Source organism: Delphinapterus leucas, chromosome 1 (genome assembly GCF_059928025.1).
Source record: "Delphinapterus leucas isolate spDelLeu-1000000601 "Yukka" chromosome 1, BTC_Dleu_Yukka2, whole genome shotgun sequence".
NCBI classification, from domain to species: domain Eukaryota; kingdom Metazoa; phylum Chordata; class Mammalia; order Artiodactyla; family Monodontidae; genus Delphinapterus; species Delphinapterus leucas.
In genome coordinates this window covers 169,418,146-169,445,638 of record NC_143129.1, presented here as the reverse complement: position 1 = coordinate 169,445,638, position 27,493 = coordinate 169,418,146, and the positions used below count along the sequence as shown (strand labels likewise).

The following is a 27,493-nucleotide window of genomic DNA, read 5'->3' as shown; positions in this document are numbered from 1 at the left end:
CAAGCCATGTGACTCAGCCAAAAGAAAAAGTTGCTTGTGGTCTGTTAAAGTCCTTATTCTTCATTATTGATTTCCCAGTTGTCTGTCTAGCTCTACTGTTATATGTTTAGTTTGTTTCCCCTACTGTCATTTTTGTGCTCTCTTCTAAGATGTGTGAATAAATGAGTATAAATAAAATTTAATTTATTATTCCATGTCGTTCCTTCTGAATTTACTGTCCTAGCTGTTCATTTTGGTCATTTGGTTAAATTAGCCTTTTTCAGTCCCTCTTTGGAGCTCTGATTACAGTAGCCTTGGTGCCATTGATATACAATTAATTACAACTATATTGTGTGCTCTTGAAGAGACGGGTCTGTGTTCGGCTTGTTCTTTGCTGTATTTTCAAAGTTTAGCATAGTGCCTGGCAAAATAGGCATTGAAATATTTACCTTATGGATTCCTTTTTTGTTTGTTTGTTTGTTTATTTGGCTGCATCAGGTCTTAGTTGAGGCATGCGAACTCTTCCTTGTGGCATGCGAACTTTCAGTTGCGGCATGTGGGATCCAGTTCCCTGACCAGGAATTGAACCCGGGCCCCCTGCATTGGGAGCACAGAGTCTTGGCCACTGGACCACCAGGGAAGTCCCCACCTTATGGATTCTTGAAGTCACTTATTTCCGTCTTTTTGCCCCTCAGCAGAACTGAGCATTATGTAATTTGCATACTGCACCAGAGATAGAAATCCCCTTGATGTAGTCTTTTCTAGTGTTTAATCATATATAATATATATAACTTCCTTTTGCCAATTCCAGTCTTTCATTCGTATCATTTCATATTTATGAGTTCTTTATAGAATTGACTATTTCCTAACCTTCCTTAAAATAATGCTTTTAAAATTTGACCATGGGGCTTCCCTGGTGGCGCAGTGGTTGAGAGTCCGCCTGCCGATGCAGGGGACACGGTTTCGTGCCCCGGTCCGGGAGGATCCCACATGCCGCGGAGCGGCTGGGCCCGTGAGCCATGGCCACTGAGCCTGCACGTCCGCAGCCTCTGCTCCGCAGAGGGAGAAGCCACAACGGTAAGAGGCCCAAGTACCGCAAAAAAAAAAAAAAAAAATTTGACCATGATTAAATCTCCTAATATTCAAATAACTTTAATTTATTGCTCTGATTATTTGTATTTGAGAGACTTTGGACTGAAGTATGAAACTAGTTATGCCCCCTGTATATTTGAGCGTATTTCTCTCCTGAGGTGAGCCTTTTAAATAATCTCTGCTTAGAAGTGTTTCCAGTTATGCTTGCCTGCCTCTAAAAGTTTGTGGAAAGGCACTGTTGCCCTTAAGAGAGGAGAGGGTGGGCTGTGCTCCAGAATGAGCTATCTGCCAGTGTGCTATCATTTCTTCTCAGGATGGGAATGGAAATGTTTACCAAAATACCAACTGAGCAGTAATTGTGTTAAATTTGACATTTGGGGTTTTAAACCTCTGCCTACCAGTCTGATATTGTTTTAAATCCCAGTTTCCATTTTATCATTTACCTGAATTGTAGTGGTTTTTGCTTGCCTGGTTTCTCTGCTTTTACCTCTCTTGTTCCTTTTAGTATTTCCAAGCCACACACCAATATTAGCTAAAGTCCCTTGCCTTTGTTTTTTTATTTTTTTCTTTTTTGTTTGGCCTCGCCATGCGGCTTGTGGGATCTTAGTTCCCCCACCAGGGATTGAACCCGTGCCCTCAGCAGTGAAAGCGCCGAGTCCTAACCGCTGGACTGCCAAGGAATTCCCTAAAGTCCCTTGCCTTTGATTCTTTGCTTTCTTAGTATAGGTACTATATCTTTCATCTCATTATTCCCTTGTGTCAAGCACAGTGCTTGGTGCTTGGTAAAAACTCAGTTTATGTTTTAAGAAAAATAATGAATGAGTAGTGACAAATTAGTTGGCTCTTTTGGGGATTCTCATAGTGATCATTACTCTAGGAAATTACATACTGTAGTAATTTATTCATATATACTTAGTAATTAAGAGTATCCATACAGTTCTAGGTTTGACTCCCAGCTCCACCTCCAGTTTACTAGCTGTGTGACATTGTGAAAATTGTCTCACATCTATGACTCTATTTCTTCATCTATAAAACGATAGTAGCATCTACCATACAAGCTTTTTGAACTAATCTTAGCACTAGTTGTCTCTCTCCTCAGAAGTGTATCCCCCTAGTTCTTTGCGATTTCTTGTCATTCACAGTTCAGCTTAAATGTCATCTTCTCAGAGGGCCCCTCTGTATCAGGCAGGATTTGTAGTTGTAAGCAACAGAAACCAATTCTAGCTGATTCTTGAAAGGATATTAGGGAAACTCACAAAATATCAGAGAAGGCCGCAGAGCAGGCTTGAAGAATGGGCTGCAACAAGGGAAACTGGTTAGCATCCAGGACCCACAGCCAGAATCATTCACGGAACCAGTCCATGAGGTCACTGCTGCCACTTATATAGCTTACACCGCCACCAGCTGACTGGACCTCAATGGCAATTATAGCACCTCTTCCTGCCAGCGTGGACTTTCCATGATCCTCTGATTCGTTGACAGCAGATCCCAATTAAGGTCTGGGGCTCGTGTGTCTGTTGGCATAGCCTGGGCCATATGCACACACTGCAGGTGTAAGGGAGCCTCAGAAAGAGAATCTTGACTCCACCATTCTCACTTCATAGTGAGAGGGCGCTCTGCCTCCCGCCAGACTCGTTAGATGGGGAGTTCCCAAAATACAGGAAGGGAGTTCACATGCTGCGCAGCCAGAAAACTCCGAAATACACTATATCTTCTTTGACCTCAAGTCTAAAAGTAGCCCATCAGTCACTCTCTGATCAACTTGTTTTATTTTCATCATAGCTCTTTTCACTACTGGATATCTTCTTATTTTATTTGTATTATTATTTGTTATCTATCCCCTCCTGCTAGAATATAGGTACCATGAGAGTAAGGAACTTGCCTGTTTTGTTCACTGCTGTATCTCCTGGGCCCAGAATAGTACCTGGCATATAGTAGAAGCGTCTTGTGTTCACCTGTTAAATGAATAAATTAATGAATGAATAAATATAAAGCACTTAGTACAATTCCTGGTATATAGTTAAGTACATAATATTTGGCAACTTACTGTTTCTTAGCAGATAAAAGTATTTATATTCTTTTCAAAATAAAATTAAAGAAAAAACTTTATGCTTACATTATTTTATTTGACCTTCCCAGTAATCTTCCAAGGAAAAGGTGTTGGGAGTAAAAAATGAGCCTTTTTCTGGTGAAGCATGCATGGCCCATTCAGTGTTTGTACCAATGCTTCCTGTGCCTGTGAGTCACAGGAATGAGGGCCTACTTAGAGAGATTAAGAGACCTGACCAAGGCCACATCACTGGCCTTACTTTTTTGTTTTTTTTTTTTTTGCGGTACGCGGGCCTCTCACTGTTGTGGCCTCCCCCGTTGCGCAGCACAGACTCCGGACGCGCAGGCTCAGCGGCCATGGCTCACGGGCCCAGCCGCTCCGCGGCACGTGGGATCTTCCTGGACCAGGGCACGAACCCGTGTCCCCTGCATCAGCAGGCGAACCCTCAACCACTGCACCACCAGGGAAGCCCACTGGTCTTACTTTATATCAGATATACTCACTGACTTTGGTGTTTTTCATTGTAATAAGCCTCACCCCATATTATTGGTGATTGTGGGGCAATTACTGTTATTGTTTTGGCTTTGACCATTATATCACAAATCAGAGCCATAAACACAATTGCAGGCCAATGCTTAATTTATGTCAGTTTGTTCAAATTCATAATTTTAATTTGATGGCCAAGGGCCCCTGGAAAAGCTATTGTGGAATTGTAGTTTTCAGATGGCATCCCTGGATGTTCTTGGTGCTTGTAGGTTTTGTGAGCCTAAATAGTGCCAGTGACTTCCATATATCCCTGTTAATGCTCCCTAAGATGCAATGCTGGGTGACTTCCACACTGTAAGGGAAGGTTCTTGCCCTTTTAAGAGCTTTTAATCCCAAAATAGACCATGGAGGCATAAGCCCCAAAGAACTCGAGCTGAATGGGAACATCTAATCAGGCAGCAAGTTTTTTATAGTCCCACTGTGTGCCTAGCACTAAAGGAAAAAAAAATCTGCGATAACATAGTATTTATAAATAGAGTCTCCTTTTGTGGTTAAATGCCAAAAGGAAAGGAAGGAGTCTGCTCACAGCTCAGGTGGAGAAGGTTTGGTTTTCGGAGGGTGTGCTAGGAATCTGCAGGAGGCCAGCTGGAGGAAAGCCAGGGCCAGGAGATCCAGAAGTGGCCCTGGGAGGTCCTGTTGACTTGGGAGGGTTAGCAGAGAGGCCTGATGAGCCTTACGAGCCATCATTAGAGGGCCATCATGGAGATGGAAGACTAGACCTCCTGTGTGACTTCAGAGATAGAAACAGGACCAAAAGGTGGACATAACAGGAGGCAGAAGTTTCTTTTAAAACATAGTGGTTTAAAATGTAAAATAGATAGCTAGTGGGAAGCAGCCGCATAGCACAGGGAGATCAGCGGTGCTTTGTGACCACCTAGAGGGGTAGGGAGGGTGGGAGGGAGGGAGACGCAAGAGGGAAGAGATATGGGGATATATGTATATGTATAACTGATTCACTTTGTTATAAAGCAGAAACTAACACGCCATTGTAAAGCAATTATACTCCAATAAAGATGTTCAAAAAAAACCCCCAAAAACAGTGGTTTATTTTTTTCTCTAGTGGTTTTTTTTTCTGATTGTAAAATAAAATTAATGTGCTTTTATAGAAAAAAATTGAAAACATCAAAAAGTAGAAGGAAAAAATCAGTCATACTATTTATTATCCAAAGATGGCAATTGTTATTTTTTATATTTCCTTTTTTAAACATAGCTGTGATAATAGTGTTTACTGCAAAAGCAAAATATAAACATTTGACGTGATGTAAGCATTTTTCCTTCATAAGTAGCATTTCTAATGCTACATAATATCATATGGCTATACATTATTTAGCCATTCCTCTATCATTGGAAACTTGGGTGGTTTTATTTTTTTTGCTTTTACAAACTCGGTGATGAATATGTTTCAGTATGGAACTTTTTTATTTCTCATATTTTGTGCTTTCTGATGGCAAATTATCAGAAATGAGATGACTAGGTCTTTCTAACAGAGTTGTATAATAAAGGAATAGTTTGCTTAAGAAGTTCTGAGTCTGAAAGCCTACATATCAGGGTATTGAAGAAGGATTTCTTTATGTTGGACATGGTCACCATTACATTTCCTGTCCGCTCTTTGATTCTGTGAATCTGTTAGAGGGTTGAATGTTCTGTTTGTGATACTGATTTGGCTTTGGGGAGAGCCAGGCTGAAGGTCAAGGATTTTGAAGCATAATTAAAAGTTTCAGACTGGTTGCCACAGATGCATACTGAGCAAGTGAAACTTGACATCTTTCTTGCTGTATGCCTTGTTCTTACTTCGGGATGTGCTTCCGTCTTCCTTCATACTCATATCCACACACACACACCCATTTTCTAGAGAAGCACACATGACTGACTCCTTCAGTGTTTGTTCCAGTACTTCCTGTGGCTGTGAATCCTTGTCTCTCCACCCCCCAACCCCCTTCACCCTCCAGAGGTTCTTCAACACTATGGAGCAGGGCCAGCACACCATGTCATAAATCACAGGCAATAGCCAGTTTACTGGGTGGGCTGGTGGGCTATTTTAGGGATGGAATCAGGGCCCTGAAGCCACCTTACTCCATCCTCCAAGGTTTGATGATTTTTTTTCCCCCAGGTAATTAAATGTGTGTCTTGTGGACCTGGGCTTGGCTGGAATGCTCAAGGGTCCTGAAGATCCTTCTATAGCTTCCTTCTGTTGAATCCATTAAGAGAAGATGGCAAAAGTCAACATAACTAGAGACCTCATCTGTAGGCAGATAAAGGTAAGCAACCCAGACCTATGAACCAGCATGAGGTCCTTTTTCCCCACAGATTCATGTTATAGCTGAATAAACTGAGGACTAGAGTCTGTGACTTGCCATTAACTAATTAATGGCAGACACAGGACTAGAACCAAGGTCTCTTGACTCTGGTCTTCTTTTATCCAAGAACATGGAATCATGGAGACTCCTCTATCCAAGCACTTGTACCTGGGCTGCTGAGATTGATGGAGTCTGGTGGAGGAGGGGAGCATGTATGTGCACGTCTGTGGAGGAGGCGGGGTGTGCAGCAGAAGTAAATAGAGCTTCTTCACGTTGCTCTGGCTGCTCAGCTGTACATATAACAGAACCTGGGGGAGTCTTAATCCCAGTTTAGCTTAGACTCTTTCTTCTCTTCTTCGAGGGTCTCCTATACCAAAGCCTGCACCTTTTCTCTGCAGTTTGTACCTGGAAGACACTCCAATACTGTGAGATGAATACATGACTGGGCAGTCAAGCTCATTTAGCGAGGTAGCCCAGGCTTTGTCAGGGAAGCCCTCAGTAAAGGAGCATGGGGGTTTAATGGAGGAGATTCAACCAAGACAAGATGTGCTTTTGAAGTAAGAAGCCCAGGCTGGGGTCAGGGGCTTAATCTCACCACTGCCCTAATTAACTACCTATAAGACTTTAGTCACTTTGCCTTTCTGTGCCTCAGTTTTCTGTTGTTAAATGATAATAATGTCTGTCTGCCTGCAGGCTGATCTTGAGAATGAAATCCGAAAGAACCTGAGAAAGTTCTTTGTAAAGGTTAAGCGCCAAAAATCTTTTAAAAATTAAGTGGCATGCAGCATAAGCTGTGGTCACCATCCAGAAGGATTGGTGACACTTATGCCTTTACATGAGCCATGTACCTGGTGCACGTTAGTCTGTGTTTTGTATATTTTCCCCTGCATCCCTGAATCCTTTTGCAGCTTTGTCCATTTGTGGGGGGTTTTGTGTGTGATTTCATTAGACTGGGTGGCCCCAAGGGCAAGGACCAATTCGTAGAGGCACAGAATCATAGAATTGGAGGGACCACGCAAGTTATTTTTCTCCTTTATATATACCCCACAATATGTGTCCTAAAGATGATGCCCACCTTCTCTAACCTAAGAATGGAAACATTCCCTATTTGTTGTTTCAATTTTTTTTTTTTTTGGTAACCCAACAATTACAACTTAGTGCTTAATTATATCCTCTCTTCTATCGATATTATTCTCTAATCCCTGCCCAAGTATACTGTAAGCTCCTGCAGGCCAATTCCTTTTTCTCTTTTCTAGCTCCTGTGGGGCCCAGCACAGTGCTGCATATGTAATAGGAACATAGTAAATCATGTTAAATCGAATCAATGAATCTATGAGTTTGTTTCTGTTCCCCAGGAGCGGGGTGCCCTGAGCTTTGAGCGGCGCTACCATGTCACTGACCCCTTTATCAGACGGCTGGGCCTGGAAGCAGAGCTGCAGGTAAGAGATCCAATTTGCACCCTAGATGCAGATGACTGGCTCTCCATTCTCTGCCTGCAGAGAATCCTCTTTGCACTATTCAAGGCATAAACAGTTTTTCTCTGCAGGTCATACCTGAAGGTTACTTCTCCTTTACAGTGGTTTTATTAGGCACATAAATCTGAATCAAGATTAGTGATTGACATGGTCACACAGAAATTGTTTTATCGTCATATTATTTCCTTTGTGCTTGGAAAAAGACTATTGAATTTCATACCACTGTTTTTACTATTGGCTTGGACAGTAAAGATTCTTACCTTTGTATAGGAATTTAGAGTTTACAAAGTATTTTCACACACACACACACACACACACACACACACACACTTGCATTTTAGCTTCAAAGAAATGCTGTGGGTGGTATATAGGAAATAGGCATTTAAAAAAAGGTTTAGAAAAACCAAGCACCTTGTCCAATGTTGTCCTGTCCAATCCAGGGGGAGTCAGGCCTACAGTCCAGACGTTCAGCTTTTTAGTTCTGTCTGACACAGAAACACTCCCCAATGTTAGCTCCATTCCCTTTCCTTCCTCAGAACTGTGTTTTGAATCCAACTTTTAGCTGTCCTCTCCAACTAAGTGTCATCTACAGGTTGAATAAGAATTCTCTTTGGTTCCTTCACGTTAATGTTTGTAAGTAATTGTGTTGATCTTAGAAAAAGACTAGAAAGAAATTCATTGCCTACTAACAGTGTTATCTCGAGTTAATGAAATTATAGATGATTGTTATTGCTTTCTTTTCATTATAAACTTTTATCCGTTATAAAATATAACTACATTAATAGTAATATGGAAAAGATAAGTAAGAATTACTTGCTATTCCCCCCTCCCTAGTATAATTACTATGTATATACTTCCTTTTATCTTTTGCATATTTTTACATAATTGTAATCATACTTTACATTGAATTTTGTATCTTTTTTATAATAATCCTCTTCTCCATGTTACCAAGTGGTATTCACAACTTTCACTTAAAATTTTTTTTCTGATTATATAAGTAGTAAATATCATAGTAGAAAATATGGAATCGACAGAAAAATATAGAGAAGAAAACAAAATCACTTTTAATTCTACCATCCAGAGATAAACGTTGTTAATGTTTGTTATATTACTTTCATGTATTATGAAGCAGAATGCTAGTTAAGAGATGGGCATTAGAGCTGAATAAATTTAGTTTCAAGACCTATCTTCTCTACAGCTATATAGCCTTGTTCAAGTTACCCTTAGTTTCCTGATCTGTAAAATGGATCAATAACTGAGAATTGTTGTGATGCTTAAATGAGATGATTTTTGAAGTGCTTAATACAATGCCTGGATCATATAAGCTAGTTCAGTAAATAACAATTATTGTTATGTCTTCCAGTTTTTTTCATGCTTATGTAATTTTTTTCTGCAAAGTGGAGCTCATACCATTTACACAGTTTGCTAAACCCTTTTATACTTTTATGTCATTATTGTTTCCCCATACCTCTAAAAAGTCTTTGAAAACATGATTTTGTAAATATATTGTATTATTTATCCTTTACTCTATTTTTTTGAATTTCTTTCCATATTTCCTTGAAACATAAAGTACATCCCTTTAGTGCAGTTGGAGGTGGGGCATGGAAGGTTTTACCTCCAAGGGGACATTTGGCAATGTCCAAACAGTTTTGGCTATGAAAACTGAAAGGGCACTACTGGCATATAATGAATAGAGTATAGGGATGCTGCTAAACATTCTACAGTCATAGTACAACAAAGAATGTGCAACAAAGAATTATGCAGTGCCCAATGCCAATAACGCCGAGGTTGAGAAACCCTGCTCTGGTGGATGCTGAGTGGACAGTTGAAGGCTGGTCTTCTCCTTTTAGCTGTGCCTCCACCCAACCCATATTGTCTCTACTATCTCTTCCTGGTTTTATAACTTTGTCCACAACAGACTTGGAAACCTCTGTGAACACAAAACAGGATTCTAGCTATTATTTCCAAAGATTTGGCACTCAAATACAAAAATATGTTAAGGTGGATGCACTGTCTGAATTTGCACTTGGCTGAAGGCCACCTTAGCCGGGACCTATAGTAACAGTGCACAGTATGAAGGAATGCCCACAGGTTTAGGTGTTAAAACAAAGACCTAGTTAGGACTTCCCTGGTGGCGCAGTGGTTAAGAATCCGCCTGCCAATGCACAGGACCCAGGTTCGAGCCCTGGTCTAGGAAGATCCCACATGCCGTGGAGCATCTAAGCCCATGTGCCACAACTACTGAGCCTGTGTTTTAGAGCCCACGAGCCACAACTACTGAGCGCACGCACGTAGAGCCCATGCACGTAGAGCCCACGCTCCGCAATAAGAGAAGCCACTGCATTGAGAAGCCCGCGCACCAGTATGAAGAGTAACCCCCACTCGCCACAACTAGAGAAAGCCCGCGTGCAGCAACAAAGACCCAACAGAGACCTAGTTTAAATCCCAGCTTTGCCACCTGTGAGGCTTAGAGAAGTGAGAGCAGATGGAAAGAAGACTGGGAGAAAAATAGGTTTGTGAGAGAATCGGGGTTGGACCTGTAAAGTTTGAAAGCCTGTTGGATAGCTTTGTGGAGATGTCAGGTGGGCAGTTGATGGTCCTAATCAGGGGAGAGCTCTGGACTATAGGGAGAAATCCGGAGACTTCAGCGATCCATGGAGCCTTAGAGAACAGGGTCCAAGACCTAGCTCTGGAGGTACTCCAGCTTTCAGAAATTGATTACAAGCTAAGGAGATAAAAAAAGTTAACCACGAAAGAGAGTCAGTGAAGTAGAACGGAAACAAAACCAGGAGAGTGTAAGGAGAGTATTTCAAGAAAGGAGTGGTCAGTTCTACTCAATACTTCTGAGAGGTTGAATAAGTGAGGACAAAACAGTGACTGTGGTCTTGACTAGAGCAGTTTTATTGTAGTGGTGAGAATAGATACTAAATTGGAGGGGTTGAAAAGTGAATTGGAGGTGAAGGAGTACAACAGCAAGTAGACAACTCTCTATTTAAAAAAATTTTTTTAGAGAATTCCCTGGCAGTCCAGTGTTTAAGACTCGGCACTTTCACTGCATGGGCCTGGGTTTGATCCCTGGTCGGGAAACTAAGATCCCACAAGCCACACGGTGCAGGAAAAAAATAAAAAAATTTTTAAAGAGGGTGATGAAAATTTATTTATCTATTTAGTCAGTTATTACAAACTTTTCCCCTAGATGAAAGGAAAGATAGGATGTAAGCAGTAAAAAGGGTAAACTGTTGCAGGAAGGGGGACCCCTTTCCAGGGCCAGAGATTGGGGTCTTATCTAACACTCAGGAATGAATTGTCCAAGGAGACACACATGCTGACAAAGCAAGAGACTTTGTATTGGGAAGGGGTGCCTGGGTGGAGAGCAGTAGGGTAAGGGAACCCAGGAGAACTGCTCTGCCACGTGGCTCACAGTCTCAGGTTTTATGGTGTTGGGTTAGTTTCCAGGTTGTCTCTGGCCAATCATTCTGACTCAGGGTCCTTCCTGGTGGTGTGAGCATCACTCAGCCAAGATGGGTTCCAGTGTGAAGGATTCTGGGAGGTTGGTAGGACATATGGACTGGCGTCTCCTCTCTCCTTTTGACTTCTCCTGAATTCTTCTGGTTGGTGGTAGCTTGTTCCATGTTCTTTACCAGGATCTCCTGCTGTAAGATAACTCATGCAGCTGGTTACTATTGCCCCTGGCCAGGGTGGGTGGTTTTGGTCAGTGATTCCCCTAACAAAACTGTAAAAGATACCTTCTCTTGCTTTTCTACATCTGCTTCTCACCTTTCTTTCTTCAGCTAACTACCTGGGCAGCTGACTTGCACAGATGTATCAATAGTCTCTCTTGTCATCTATCTTCTTGTTGGCTTTAACCAATGAGGAATCATTTCAGGAGATTGGAGGAAGAAGGACAGCTTTTTTTATTCCCCTCGCTGCCATCCTTCAGAATCACTTTATTTTGGTTTTGTTTTTGTTTTCCAGCTTTATTGAGTTGTGTAGACAGTTCTTGAAAGACCTCGTTTACAAAAGGAAGCAGAGAAATGGGGCAGTAGCTGGAGGGGCCTTTGGGATCAAAGGAGGGATTTGTAAGAATGGGAAGAGGGCTTCCCTGGTGGCGCAGTGGTTGAGAGTTCGCCTGCCGATGCAGGGGACACGGGTTCGTGCCCCAGTCCGGGAAGATCCCATGTGCCGCGGCGGCTGGGCCCGTGAGAGGCCCGTGTACAGCAAAAAAAAAAAACAAACAAAAAAACAACGGGAAGAAATACTAGAGGTTGTTTGTCTGTTGATGAGAGAGAAGGTGGTTGCTGATAAAGGATTAGGAGAGAATAACTGAAGGAGCCACGTCCTAGGGAAGGTTGGAGGGGATAGGATTTAGAGTTGAAGCAGAGGGCTTGACCTTTGATAAGTGCGAAAACATTTCTATCATTGTTACAGGGTCCAGTGGGTTTGGCAAAAAAAGAAGCATAGACTGGGATAAAGACTGGAAAGTCATTGTAATAGTCTATAGTAGCAGTTCTCAAAGTGTGGTCTGCAGACCCCTGGGGATCCCCATGACCTCTTCAAGGGAATTCATGAGGTCAAAACTACTTTCATAGTAATACTAAGACATTATTTGCAAAACAAAACTAAAAAAAAAAAAAACTAATTCATTTAAAAATTTGCGAAAAAAAGTGGTAAAACTACTGTCATTTTAGCGTGAATCAAGGCAAGTAGCATCAAAGTCATTGAATTATTTACCCCATGCATTTGCAGTGACCCCCCCAAAAAAAAGCCAGTCTTACTTAAAATGTCCTTGATTTTTACATCAATAAAATAATACAATAAAACTTATTAATTTAAAATTTCAACCCTTAAATACAGATCTCTTCAGTATTCTTTATTATGAGGCGGGAAGAATCCATAAAGCACTGCTGCTGCGTACTGAACTCTGGTGGTTTTCTTGAGGAAAAGCAGTTGTTCAATTGTTTTGAGTTGCAAGCTCAACTGGACATTTTTTTCATGGAACACCATCTGAAAGAATGGCTAGCAGATGAAAACTGGTTATTCAATTATGGGTATTTGGCAGACATTTTCTTTGAAATGAATGAAGTAAACTATCACTTCAAGAAGAACAACTGACAGTATTTGTTGCCAAGGATAAAATTTGAGCTTTAAAGCAAAGGAAAAAAAAAAAAAAGAATATAGGAAAACTTGTATCTGCCACCATGAGCTTGATAGCCTCTCAGTACTTCTTAAAAGTCTTTTTGATGAGATCTGTAGTGATATTAACAAATGTCAACTTTATTTTATTGTTCAAATTCAGTGAGTCCTGTTTTTTTTTAAATAAATTTATTTATTTATTTTTGGCCGCATTAGGTCTTCATTGCTGCACGCGGGTTTTCTTTAGTTGCATCCAGCGGGGGCTACTCTTGGCTGTGGTGCGTGGGCTTCTCATTGCAGTGGCTTCTCTTGTTGTGGAGCACAGGCTCTAGGTGCATAGGCTTCAGTAGTTGTGGCACGCTGGCTCAGTAGTTGTGGCGCACAGGCTTTGTTGCTCCACAGCACGTGGGATCTTCCCGGACCAGGGCTCGAACCCATGTCCCCTGCATTGGCAGGTGGCTTCTTAATCACTGTGCAACCAGGGAAGCCCCATAAGTCACTGTTTTGAAAACAAAGTCATACATCTGTAAAACACCCAGGCCTAATGTAAAATCAACTAATGTTTGTTTTTGTTTTATTTATTTATTTATTTATTTTTTGGCTGTGTTGGGTCCTCGTTGATGCACGTTGTGGTGCTCAGGCTTCTCACTGCAGTGGCTTCTCTTGTTGCAGAGCACGGGCTCAAGGCGCGCGGGCTTCAGTAGTTGTGGCACATTTGCTCGGTAGTTGTGGCTCACGGGCTGTAGAGCGCAGGCTCAGTAGTTGTGGCGCACAGGCTTAGTCGCTCCACGGCATGTGGGATCTTCCCGGACCAGGGCTCAAACCCATGTCCCCTGCATTGGCAGGCGGATTCTTAACCACTGCACCACCAGGGAAGTCCGCAACCAATGTATTTTAATGTAGCAGGATACCAACAGCTCATTCATGTGGTTTCAGATTCCACATTGTAACATTAAGAAACCATTATTTGTCCAATTTTGGTGTAGTATCAAAGAAGGATACCTACAATGATCTGAAAAGGCCGTTAAAATACTGCTCCCTAGTCCAACTATAATACTTATCTTTATGAGGGTGGATTTTCTTCATGTACTTCAACCAAAATAACATCTTGCAACAAACTGAATACAAAAGTAGATATGAGAACCCAGTCATCTTCCATTAAGCTAGACAAAAGAGTTTTGCAAAAATGTAAAGCAATGCCATTCTTCTCATTAAATTCTTTTGTCTTGGAAAATATAGTTAGTTTTTATTTAAAATGTGTTAGCTTATCTTTTTATTATTTTTTTAAATGAAATTAATTTTATTTTCATTAAAGTTATAATTAATAATGTTAATTTTAAATGAAGTTAATATTTCAGTTTTTATTTCTAATATGGCAGATACTGATAACCTATATTAAAAAATTCTTTGGGATCCTCAGTAATTTTTAAAAGTGTAAAGCGGTCTTGAGACTAAAAATTTGTGAACCAGTGGTCTATAGAGCCATGAAACTGGATGACTGGATAATATCACTGGGGAAAAAAGTAGGAGGAGAGAGAAGAAGGCCCAAGACCAAGAACTGAGGTGTTTCAGCATTTAGAGATTATCTGTTTCTTCTCTTCCTCTACCCAGAGGAGACAGAAAGAATAGCATAGAGGTGGCAAAACATTATGGAAGCCAAGGAGGAGGAAAATTCAACGATACTGATTTCTTCCAATCCTGATCTCAAAAGACTATCTTATTTCCCTCTTTCCTAGTTGGAGGTTGGAGGGGATACCTTTTTTTGACACCCTCACCCCCCCACTATAGTAATAAAAATGCCATTATAAGCCATATCACCATGGATAAGCCCTTTAACTTCTAGGATCCATTTTCTCATCTGTAAAATAATGTACACATCCTGTTTGTCTCTTAGTTTTAAGAGGAGGAATAAATAAGTTATTTTATGTATGTAAGGTACTTAGCACGGAGCTCAGTATATTGTAAAATTCATGGTACTCAAATATTACCTACAGTTATTGTTGTCGTTATTTATAGAAAGCTTTTAAAGTTTCCTGAGATGCTGATTTGATGGCGTCCAGCTTTTTAAAATGCTTTATGGTCATTTTCTTCCCTTGTTTTATTTCCCACGCATTGTCACATATGGACCCCATTTCGGTTAACAAGAGTTGACTTTTGGCATTAAGATGAGGTGATATAATAAGGGTTGGGGGATGGGATAAAAGAGGTAAAATCAACAGTAAAAACTCCTGCCTTTTTGTGGTTATTGATTATAATGTTTTCCTCTATATTATCTGGGGGAATTTTTTCCCTGGATTTCCTAATTTACTACTTTGTATAGTTTTGAAAAATGCAAAATGAAACTTAAAGAGAACTCCTAGAATATAGTACTGAACATTTAGTAGAGGCTCACTAAAAGCCTGTTGGTGTGATTGGCTTTTAAAATTTTCTATATTAAAGTTAGCTTAAAAGTTTAAAAAGATTGTCTACTTTCCACTCTTTTTCCCAGCCACCAAATTCACTTTCCTGGAATCAACTAACATATTCAATTTCAGTATCCTTCCAGAGAAATTTTATGCATTTTTATGCAAAATTTTATGTAAAAATTCTCACCTTTTCTCACAAATGTTAGCCTAACATATTTACTGCTTTGTACCTTACTTTTGAATTTAAAAATATACTTTCATGATTTTACCACATCAGTACATAAAGACGTTTCTTTCGTCCTTCCTTCCTCTCTTTCTTTCTTTCCTTCTTTCTTTCCTGCGTCAGGTCTTCCTTGCTGCACGCTGGCTTTCTCTAGTTGCAGCGAGTGGGGGCTACTCCCGTTGCGGTGCGCGGGCTTCTCATTGCAGTGGCTTCTCTTGTTGCGCAGCACGGGCTCTAGGTGCGTGGGCTTCAGTAGTTGTGGCACACGGGCTCAGTAGTTGTGGCTCATGGGCTCTAGAGCGCAGGCTTAGTAGTTGTGGCGCACGGGCTTAGTTGCTCCGTGGCATGTGGGATCTTCCCGGACCAGGGCTCAAACCCGTGTCCCCTGCATTGGCAGGCGGATCCTTAACCACTGCGCCTTCAGGGAAGCCCAATATGTTTCTAATATCTAATTCTTTCATGGTTTCAGAGTATTGTGTTGTATGAGTGTACCATAATTTATTTAAATTTTCCCTGTTGATGGATATGTCGATTACTTACAGTCTTTCGTATGTACAGTGTTATTCCTTGCAACGCCATTTGGCATATGTGGGTGTATATTTTTAGAATAAATACCTACAAATGGAATTAGTAGTCAGAGAGTATATCCATCTGTGATTTTAATAAATATTAACAAAATTGTCTTTCATGGAGTTTGTACCAATTTATACTCTCATCACACTTCTTCAATCTTAAACATAGTGTTCAACAAACATTTGTTCTCTCCCCAGCCCCAACCTCTTCTCCCTCACATGTCCATCATTATTCTGAGAAATTTCACAAATGAGTGAAACATAATATGCCAGAGAGACCTCAACTTGGCTTCCTAAGAGAAATGTAGTCTAGGCTGATACCTGAAAGATGGATGGGAGGAGCTAGGTAGATTTGGGGGAGATAGGGAGATAAAAAAATCCTAGGCTGGGGGAATAGCATATGAGTGATGCAAGAGAGAGTAGAGGGTAATTGGTTCAAGAGAACAGATGGTCCCAGGATACAAGTGGAAGAAGGATGATAAGTGAGGTTGATGAGGTTGGGATGTTCATAATGAAGGATGTTGTAAGCTGTGTTGAAGACTGTTGATTTTATCTTAAGGGTAGTGGAGAGCTATCAAGTGGTCTTTACCATGTGAGAAATATGATCACAGTTAAGGTTTTTGGTTTTGTTTTTTTAATTAAAATTGGCTTCAAAATGAAGATTGCAGAAGTTTAAAATGTGGACAGCTAGACCACTTAAGAGATGGTGTCAGTGATTCCGGAAGAGGTGATTGGTTACTTGAACCTAGATAATGGTAGTTTGGATGGAGAGAAGTCAGTGAATTTGAAAGACATTTAAGAGGTAGAATTAACAGAATTCTTAGTGACTGAATGTGGAAAGTTAGGAAAAGAGAGGAGTCAAGGATGAAAGTTAAGTTTCTATTTGGCAGGGTAAATGGTAGTATCATTCACAGAGTTAGGGAGCACTGGAGAAGGAATAAGTTTGAAGGAAAAGATGATAAGCTTGGTTATGGATGTTCTGGAGCCATAGGCCCATGTGTTGTCTAGTGCTTTCTAGGCAGGTAGTTGGAATACTTGGGTCTGAGCTTAGGAATGAGGTACACACTGGAGATGTTGATTTGGGAGCAGTGAGCAGCATATACATTGGAACAATGAAAGTGAGTTGTGATTGCCTTCGAGGAGTGTGTATAGTAGGAAGAAAGCCTAGGATAGAGCCATAAGGAACAAAAGTATAAGGGCCAGGTGGACAAAGAGTTTGCAAAGGGTATCAAGAAAGAGCAACTGGAGGAGTAGGAAGGAAAACAGGGTGATGCCACAGAACCCAGAAGAAGAAAGTTTCATTGAAGACGAAGTGGTCAGCACTATCAAATACCGCTGGGGACCAAGTAGGATAAGGACTGAGAAGTGTCCCTTTGATTTAGAGCAAGGAAGCCATCATGGTCACCTTGGCAAGGGCCATTTTTGTGGTATAGATAGAAGTGGGTTGAGGAATTACTGGGAAGTGAGGAAGTAAAAATACCCAATATAGACTACTCTTTCAGTATGGCTATGAAGGGGAAGAGAACTGGAAGGCCACAGCTAGATGTGGATTTGGCATCAAGGGAGGACTTTTTAGATTAGAGAAACTTGAGCATGTTTAATCCCAAGGGGAAAGAATCAGTAGAGAAAGGGAAAGTTGAAGATACAGGAAATCTAAAAGATCATGTGGGGTTCGGATTTTGTCAGATGAAGGTTGCAAGAGAATGACTGTAGTAATGAATCATGGATTTTTAGGTGGATGAGAAGGAAGTAAAGACATGAGGTAGCATGTAAGGAGAGAACAGAGTGACTGACTGGACTTGGAGGACTTGTTGAGGATAAGAATCATTGAGGAATGATATATATTCTCTTTTTTCACTTAACTAATATATCTTGAAAATCACTCATCAGTTCATAGAGTTCTTTTTTTTTTTTTTGTGGCCTCACTGCACAGCTTGTGGGATCTTAGTTCCCTGACCAGGGATAGAACCCAGGCCCACAGCAGTGAAAGCGCTGAGTCCTAACCACTGGACCGCCAGGGAATTCTCCACAGAGTTCTTTTTCACAGCTGCATAGTAGTCTCGTGTGTTAATAAAACAAGATTAATCAGTGAATTTCCCATGTATGGGCTCTTAGAGTTATTTCTAATAGTTTGTAATTACAATGTCATAATGAATAACCTTGTACATATGTATTTTAGTATTGCTAGCGATATATCTTCAGCGTAAAAACCTAGAAGTGGGAGTGCTGGCCAAAGAGTAAATGTATATATGTGGTTTTGTTAGATATTGCCAAATTTCCCTCCGTGGGAGTTGCACCATTTTGCCTTCCTGGTAGCAATGCCTGGGAGTGCCTGTTTCTCCACAGCTCACCGACAGACTAGGGGGTTAAGCTTTTGAATTTTTTTACCATTCTAAAAGATGAAAAATGGTATCTCAGTAGAGTTTTAAATTACATTTCTCTTATGAGTGAAATAGAATATCTTTTTCATATATTTAAGGGCTGTTTTAATATAATTTTGCCAAGTTTGGTGTAACAAAGGAGGGAGAGTAAGAATTTTTATATGTACCTGCATATTTTTACAAACACAAGCATAGAATGGATAAGCAGAAACTAATGAAGTTGGTCACCTCTAGGGGACAGAAGGCATAAAGTGGAGAAGTAGAGAAAAGGGAATAACCCTTCTGGACCTTTTTGTAGAGTTTTTAATTTTATAACCACTTTGAGGTTTTACACATTCAAAAAGTAAAATTAAGTCAGCAGAGATGGGGAAAGGGCTGCCAACTAACTCAAGTAATTTTCGACACAGTACTTTGACTATAAATATTCTTTGTATGTATTTTAAAGACAAGCTAAAGAGATCTTGATTGAACTCTAGTTAGTAAATTTGTCATTTGTAGAGGTGTTCCTATAGCAATTCTGTAACTATCAGTATTTTGTGTGTGTTGTAGGATTGAGCAAATGGGTAAATATATCAGTGTTGTTGGGATAAATTTATCAGTTAATATATAATAAATATATTTATAATATTGATATAATATACCAATGATGTTCCCTTCTCACTATGGGAGAAGGGAAATTCAAATATGGAATAGGCAACAGAAGAACTCTGAGGCATTGGATTGGAATTAGCAGTATCTCTGTGAATTCATGGTTGTTTGTTTGTTTTGGCTGTGCCACGTGGCTTGTGGGATCTTAGTTCCCCGACCAGGGATTGAACATGGGCCCCAGCAGTGAAAGCGCCGAGTCCTAACCAGTGGACCGCCAGGGGATTCCTGAATTCATGGTTTAAAAATACATATATCTTAATATAAATTTATATATTATTTCCAGCTCTGTCTTCTGAAAGGGTCCAGAAGCAATGATACCTCAATAGCCATGAGTTACTGGTTTCTAAATACCATTCCCCACTAGAAAGAACCAGGGGTCCTTGGAGGAATAACTGATTCAGGTCTGGGACAGCGAGTGTACGAGATGAGCCCACAACATCTTGTGGCAGAAGATCAACAGAAAGTAAAGAAAGAAAAATGACAGGAACATATCATAAGGACACAGAAGCCAGCTTGAAAGGCATGCTACTGGCCAAACCCATGACAATTTGAGCATCAGGATGAATAATGACAATAATGAATTAAAACCCACTGAATTAAAAAATACCTGATTTTGCACTGGTAAGAGAGAGAGGGAGAGAAAGAAGGGGTGGGGAGAGAGAAAAGCACTTCATTCTAGTAGATTGCTGACCACTAAATGAAGAAATGATAAAGTTGGAAAAAAATCACCATTTTATGACTGTCACACCACATCATACCAGTAATTGATTCAGGCAAGAATAATCAATGAATGATTGAACCACTGGGTGAAAACTTGATGGTGGACAGGATGTTTGCACAATGTAGAAGTATTTCCACACAGATAGCAAAGGGGAAAATAGTAACATTAGAGTGGAGAAACCTGGTAGATACCACCTTAACATCAGGTGACACCTGATAGTGTGCACTGGGGAGGACACAAAATCACCTAGGTGGTATTTCTATCAAAATGCATTATCTAAAGCTAATCACGAGGAAATAATCAGACAAATCCAAACTGAGAGACATTTCTCCAGAACAGCTGACATATTCTTGAGAAATGTCAATGTCGTAAAAAACAAAGGACTGAGGAACTGTTCCAGATTAAAGGAGACTAAAAAGAAAATGGCAGCTAAATGCAGTGTGTGATCCTGGATTGGATCCTAGATCAGCAAAATCAAAGGGGTAATATTGGGACAGTTGGTGAAATGTGAATATAGACTGTATATTGAATAATAATTGTGTCAGTGTCAAATTTCCTGACACTGAAATTTAAGTATGTAAAGGGTCTTGAGGTCTGTAACTTATTCTCAAATGGTTCAAGAAAAAAGTGTGTGTGTGTGTGTGTGTAGAGAGAGAGAGAGAGAGAAAGAAGAGAGGGGGGAGAAAAAGAAATGTTAGCAGTTAATGAAATAGGGGAAAGGTATATATGGGTGTTTTTGTACTATTCTTGTACCTTTTTATATGTTTGAAATTGTTTCAAAATAGAGAGTTAAAAATGTTCATTAAGAAAATATAAAGAAGTGTTGTAGTGGCAGCAACTGAGTAAGAGAGCCTGAAGGGAGGTTGAGATTAGAGGATTTAAGTTTAATGTTGATTAGGGTAATTCTAAGGTGTTCTGGCATATAGACCAAACCACTTCTCTGTATTCCTTGGACACCTTTGCTGAGCATTTCACATCCCCCTTTAGTTATATGTGCTAGCTCATCTTGTCTCAGTGAGTTTTATTGTCATAACCAGACAGGAGCCAAATATCCTGGGATTTCAGTTTGTGGCCTGCAGTCCTCACTTCGGAGGCAGGTGGTACTTGCTTTCAACATCCCTAGGGTTTTCAAAGTCCACCTTAAAGTTCTAATCTCACTTTGATCCATTCTATTTCTTCCACTTGTGGATTTCTTGGCATAGTGTTAGGCATTAACACTGAGAGGTAGAGAGAGGGAGAGGAAAGTAACCTCACTTTACAAATAAGGAGAGTAAAACAGCACTTGCAAGGCCACATAAGTGGTAGAAATAAGATTAATAAGATTTATTTCAGGGGGGACTTCCCTGGTGGCGCAATGGTTGAGAGTCCACCTGCCGATGCAGGGGACACGGGTTCGTACCCCGGTCCGGGAAGATCCCACATGCCGCGGAGCGGCTGGGCCCGTGAGCCATGGCCGCTGAGCCTGCGCGTCCGGAGACTGTGTTCCGCAGCGGGAGAGGCCACAACAGTGAGAAGCCCGCGTACTGCAAAAAAAAAAAAAAGAAAAGAAAAGAAAAAAGATTTATTTCAGGCCTGTCTGGCTTTAGAGTTCACATTCTTTCCACCTCAACCATGTGTCTACTTTTTTAAAGGGCTTAACAAATAGTTCTTGGCTTGGTGGGTTTATTCTCTTGCCTTATTAGTTTTCTTAATATTGTCCTTAAACAAGCTGAAAACATTATATGTCCCACCTTCACAACTGGCTTGATGGCTTTTTTGTTTCTTGTATAATTTGAGCATAAATTCACTAGAAACAAGTCATATCAAACTAGATTGGTTTTCTTTTTTAATATAATTAGTATGGTAGACCAGGGCAGTTTCATAGTGTAACCTGATTCTAACAAAGACTTGTCAGAGTTTTATTACAATATCAGTTGAGAGAAGTAAGTTAGATAACAAGTTCATCAAATAGCCTGTAAGAAACAGATGGAGCAGAGATCTGACTTTGTGAGAGATTTCAAGAACTATCCTTTAGATCAGGGGTCAGCAAATTATGACTTGCAGGCCAAATCCAGCTTGCCACCTGTTTGTTGACTTAGTTTTTTAAGTTCATTTTTATTTTACGTAAGTGTACAATTCAGCATTTTTTTGTTTTTTGTTTTGTTTTAGTATATTCACGAAGTTGTACAAGTATCACCATTACCTAACTCCTGACATTTTCATCACCCCAAAATTGAAACCCTTTTAGCAGTTACTCCCCATCCCCTACCCCTGGCTCCACCCCTGGCAACCACTAATCTATTTTCTGTCTCTATGGATTTTCCTATTCTGGACACTTCATATAAATGGAATCATACAATATGTAGCTTTTTGTATCTGACTTCCTTCACTTAGTATGATACTTTCAAGATTTATCTATGTTGTAGCATGAATCATACTTCATTCCTTTTTATGGCCAAATAACATTCCATTCTATAGCTATACCACATTTTGTTTATCCACTCATCAGTTAGTGGACATTTTGCTTGTTTCCACTTTTTGGCTATTATGAATACTGCTGCTATGAACAATTTGTGTAAAAAATTTTGTATGGACATATGTTGTCAGTTCTCTTAGTTATATACCTAAGAGTGGAATTGCTGTGTCATATGGCAACTCTAGGTTTAATTTTTTGAGGAACTGCCAAACTGTTTTTCAAAGTGGCACCACCATTTTACATTCCCACCAGAAACATACAAGGGTTCCAGTTTCTCCATACCCTTACCAATACTTATTATCTGTCTTTTTTTATTATAGTCATCCTAGTGGGTGTGATGTGGTATTTCATTGTGGTCTTGATTTGCATTTCCCTAATGACTAATGATGTTGAGCTTCTTTTCATGTGCTTATTGGCCATTTGTATATCTTCTTCTCTGGAGGAATGTCTATTCAGATCCTTTGCCCATTTTTAAATTGTTATTTATCATTTTATCATTGAGTCATAAGAGTTCTTTGTATGTTCTAGATAATAAACACTTATCAGATATGTGATTTGAAATTTTCTCTCTCACTCTGTGGGTATTTTTCAGTTTCTTGAGAGTGCTTTTGACACACAAATTTTTAATTTTCATGAAGTTCAAATTATTTTTTTTCTTTTGTCACTTATGCTTTTGGTGTCATATTTAAGAAACCATTGCCTAATACAAGGTCACAAAAATTTACACCTGTGTTTTCTTCTAAAAGTTTTATAGTTTTAGAGCTTATGTGTACATCTTTGATCCATTTGGGGTTAATTTTTATATATGGTGTCATGTAGAGGCCCAGCTTCATTCTTTTGCATGTGCATATTGTTATTACAGCACCATTTGTTGAAAAGACTATTCTTTCTTTCATTGAATTGTCTTGGCACTCTTGTCGGAAATCAGTTAACCTTACGTAAATGTAAGGGTTTATTTGTGAACTTGTTACTCTATCCCATTGATCTAAATTTCTGTCCTTTATGTCAGTACCACATTGTTTTGATTACTGTAGCTTTGTAGTAATTTTTGAAATTGGGAAGTGAGTTTTCTAACTTTGTTTTCTTTTTCAAGATTGTTTTGGCTATTTTGGGTCCCTTGTATTTACATATGAGGTTTATGTTCAGCTTGTGAATTTCTTCAGAGAAGGCAGATGGGATTTTGGTAGGGATTGGGTTGAATCTATAGCCGCTTATTTTTATAAATAAAATTTTATTGGAACACAGCCACACTCATTCATTTATGTATTGTCTATGGCTGCCTTAGTAATTCAGCAGCAGAATCGAGTAGTTATAACAGAGACCATATGGCCTGCAAAGCCCAAAATATTTACTGTCTGGCTCTTTACAGAAAAAGTGCCAACCTCTGCTTGAGATGATGGAGTAAACTTATGCTCTGAAGCACCAGAGGGCAGAACCTGGGAGTCATTCATTAATTCAGTCATACGTTCAAGCATATATTGAGTGCCTACAATATGCCAGAAATGTTCTAGACTCTGGGAGATGAATATAGCAGAAAATAAGACAACACAGTTCCTGGCCTCATGAAGCTTCTTGCTATGGCCTATATGACACCCTTAGAATATTGCCTCTAGTCACCTCCCTGAGCTTATCTTGCCTTACTCTGTCCCTTTTATCACTATGTTCTAGCCACACTGGCCTTCATTCTGTATCTACAGCATACCAAGCCCGTTCCTACCTTTGTACTTTTTCTTTCCTGTGCCTGGCATGCTTTTCCTTCTCAGCATTCAAATTTCTCCTCAAACATAGCTATATCAGAGAGGCTTTCCCTGACCACTGTATCTAAAGTATAACCTGTCACCATGTTTTATTTTCTACATAGGGTTTATCACTATCTGAACTCATTTTATTGATTCCTGTGCTTATTTTTTTTCTCTCCTCCACCACTAGAGTTCTCTATCTTATTTAGCACTGTAGCCTTTGCGTGTATAAAAGTGCCTAACATATAAAAAATAAAAATAAGATCAATCAATCAAATAAAAAGATTGAATGAATAAAGAGAATTTGCAGGGATAGACCGCAGATATAGGTCAGCATAAGGAAAAACTTTCTGACATGAGTTATGGTTGTTGACTTGCCCCACTATATTTAAACTTAGATTTTTAGCTAGAACATATAGAAGTTGAAATATATTTTAAATCATTCATTTTCATGACTTCTAGGAGGATTTTTCCTTCCCCAGTAATCATAGTTCACATCAGGCTATACTATAAGTCTTGAATTATCATGGTGCAAGGGAAAGAACATACTTGGATTTGATTTCCAGTTTTGCTACTCAGCTATCACAGTGCTTTACAACTATTGAATTGGTTCCCACAACAACCCTATGAGGTTATGTATATTATCTCCTTTTTTAGAGATATAAAACCTGAAGCACAGAGAGGTTAAAGAACTTACTCAAGGAAGCACAGCTTGTGAACATGAAAACACATTAACTGTCCTTTATGGACAGTTTAATGGATTTTGAAGGGTAATTATGTGAAGCAATTAGGACAGGGCCTGACACATAGTAAGCTAAGTTTCAGTTATTCTTGTTACTCTTATTGCTCCATTTAGTAATTCTAAGGCACACTAAAATTTGAGAAACCATTGAACTAAGTTAAAGAAGCAACAAAAGGATGTTATGGAGATGTCTGGGTATTCTGATCATTCTGCCTTTAAGATAACTATCAAATCATTAAGTGAATGGAGAGCAAGTGAAGAATTCTCGAGTTTTATTTGCCTTCAGGACTCACTCCATTCTGTCATATTACAACTATGTAATCTCAATACATGCTAATAAACACGTGTATTGTGAAGTTTAAATGAATTGATATACGCAACAGCTTAGCACTTACCCTGGCATTTAGTAGATGCTTAATTAATGTTTGCTGGATTTTCATCTAAATCTTCCTTGCTCAGACTCATATTCACACTGTCAAGGAGTTATAGAGAAGCACATGGCCATCTGTTTCCTCTCTTTCCGAGTTGGCACTTCCTGTGGAGGGTCCACTGAACATCTCTAACTCTCATGCTCTTTGGCATTGATCTTTTCAGTGGAACTTCATTATACAAACGTTTAGGTCTGAAGTCAGTGGGTATGTTAAACATGTATGTGGTTTGGGTTGCAGTTAAGAGAGGGCCCTTACATGTATCCATGCAAACTGGGCCACAGTTACCTCCAAGCTAGACTATGTCCTCAAAGGTCGTTTAAGCTTGCTCTTAAAGCCTGATGCTCCTGTCTTCTGGGTTTTTTTGGTACCTCTCTCCTTCTTCTTTTATGGTAGACCTTAGTCTCATGTCACCATAGACATGGACCTGTCTTTGTTTATTCTACTGTCTATTCCCTTTTCTCCCAGTGCCTTATACCTAATGGGTGTGGAATAAATGAGTTGTCCGTTTGGTCAGAGCTTAGGGTAACAATTTAATAGCTGCAGAAATAACCCTTTAGAAAAAGTTAGTAAATAGGAAGGAGTCCAGTTGTTCAAGATGTATACCCTTTGTGAGTATTCTGGCCATGTGGAGGGGTCTTTGAGAGTAGGATCTGGAAGAACACACAGAGGTTGGCAAGAGAAGATACCTGAAGATGAGTTCCACGAATGGGAGCCAGCATTTACCAAAGTGTGCTAGGCACCTTGCATATATTACATCATTTGATCTCCACAGTGATCTTGTCAGGATGACATTATCATCATCTCCATTTCCCAGTGAAATATCTGAGGCTCTGGGAATCTTAAGTGACTGCCCATATACCTAGAAAGAGGCCAAGCTAGAGCTGAACCCAGACCGTTCTTTCACTTTACAATTCTGCCTCATATGTGTGACCCAGCTTCCTCTTGTAAAAGAATTGCTGTTACAATTCTGCCTCATATGCCTCATATGTGTGACCCAGCTTCCTCTTGTAAAAGCATAAATCTGGACAAGAGGATCTCCAGTCCTTTGGGTTATGCCAGGATACACATTGGTTGGCAGACTTCCTAGCTCTTTGCTTCTCTTTTCTTGTTCCCGTAATGCAATGTGTCCCAACTTTTTCCCCTATCAAGAATGACTTTTATTATTTTTTTCCCTGTAGGTCCTACATTTTGATAGATTGTTGTCTCCTAAATTGTATTAATTAATAATGTTTCTTATTTTAACATACTTCTACACACCGTGACTGCTCAGCAGAGCTCCTGAGTAGCATTGGCTATACCTAACGTTACAACACAGATTGTATATATTTCCAGTCAAACGCAAAAAATCATGACTTTCTGCCTAGTCTGGGTTGCCCAGTCACCTGTAAATGTTCTTTTCCCACTGGACTTTTTTTTTTTTTTTTTGCGGTACGCAGACCTCTCACTGTTGTGGCCTCTCCCGTTGCGGAGCACAGGCTCCGGACGCGCAGGCTCAGCGGCCACAGCTCATGGGCCTGCGGCATGTGGGATCTTCCCGGACCGGGGCACGAACCCGTGTCTCCTGCATCGGCAGGCGGACTCTCAACCACTGCGCCACCAGGGAAGCCCCCACTGGACTTTTAAAATACATCAACTCGGGACTTCCCTGGCGGTCCAGTGGTTAAGAATCTGCACTTCCAATGCAAGGGGCACGGGTTCGATCTCTGGTCAAGAAACTAAGATCCCACATACTGCATGGCACAGCCAATTAAAAAATAAATAAATAATAAAATAAAATACATCAACTCACCAAAATTGGAACTGATCTAAGTGTACAACACTAAGGTAGAGATGAATATAGTTTAACCTTTGGAGGAATATTCTATAACCATTTGAAGTGATGCTTATGAGATCATAATAACATGGGGAAAGGCTAATGTTATAAGTTTGGAGAAGAGGAGGAGAAAACAAAACCTCATCAGCTCCTCCAGAGGACAGGAGATGTGTCTGTCTGACTCAGTTGTATCTCTCTGATCCAGTACAGTACTGGCAGGCACATAGCAGGCGTTTAAGTTTTGAGGGAAATACCCCGAAATTTACAAAGGCAAAATGGAGCTTCCCTGGTGGCGCAGTGGTTAAGGATCCGCCTGCCAATGCAGGGGACACGGGTTCGAACCCTGGTCTGGGAAGATCCCACATGCGCCACAACTACTTAGCCTGTGCTCTAGAGCCCACGTGCCACAACTACTGAAGCCTGCATGCCTAGAGCCCATGCTCCGCAAAATAGAAGCCACCACAATGAGAAGCCCACGCACCGCAACGAAGAATAGCCCCTGCTCACCACAACTAGAGAAAGCCCACGCAGCAACGAAGACCCAACAATGCAGCCAAAAATAAAAATAAATAAATAAATAATTTTTAAAAAGTAGATTGTAAAATAATATTTCAAAATTAATTAATTAATTAATTAAAAAGGCAATATGACACCATGGTTAAGAGCCAAGCTCTGGAATCTGTCAGACATGAATTCACATTCTTACTCTGCTGTTTATACAGTATGGGATATTAACCTTTTCCTCATCTGAAAAATGAGAATAGTAGTGGTGTTTCCATCACAAGGTAGTT

At 40.1% G+C, this 27,493-nt stretch overlaps 1 protein-coding gene across 8 annotated transcripts in view; it reads left to right on the top strand.

The window, feature by feature from the left end:
• The window catches only part of WDTC1 (WD and tetratricopeptide repeats 1), a 72,442-nt gene that overhangs the window by 13,834 nt on the left and 31,115 nt on the right, over positions 1-27,493 (top strand). For all 8 annotated transcript variants that reach the window (XM_089898235.1, XM_089898228.1, XM_089898239.1 and 5 more), the window contains 2 exons: positions 5,778-5,925; positions 7,320-7,403. In XM_089898235.1, the coding sequence (XP_089754361.1) occupies positions 5,878-5,925; positions 7,320-7,403 (132 nt within the window). In that variant the 5' untranslated portion in view covers positions 5,778-5,877. The remainder of the gene's footprint in view (positions 1-5,777; positions 5,926-7,319; positions 7,404-27,493) is intronic.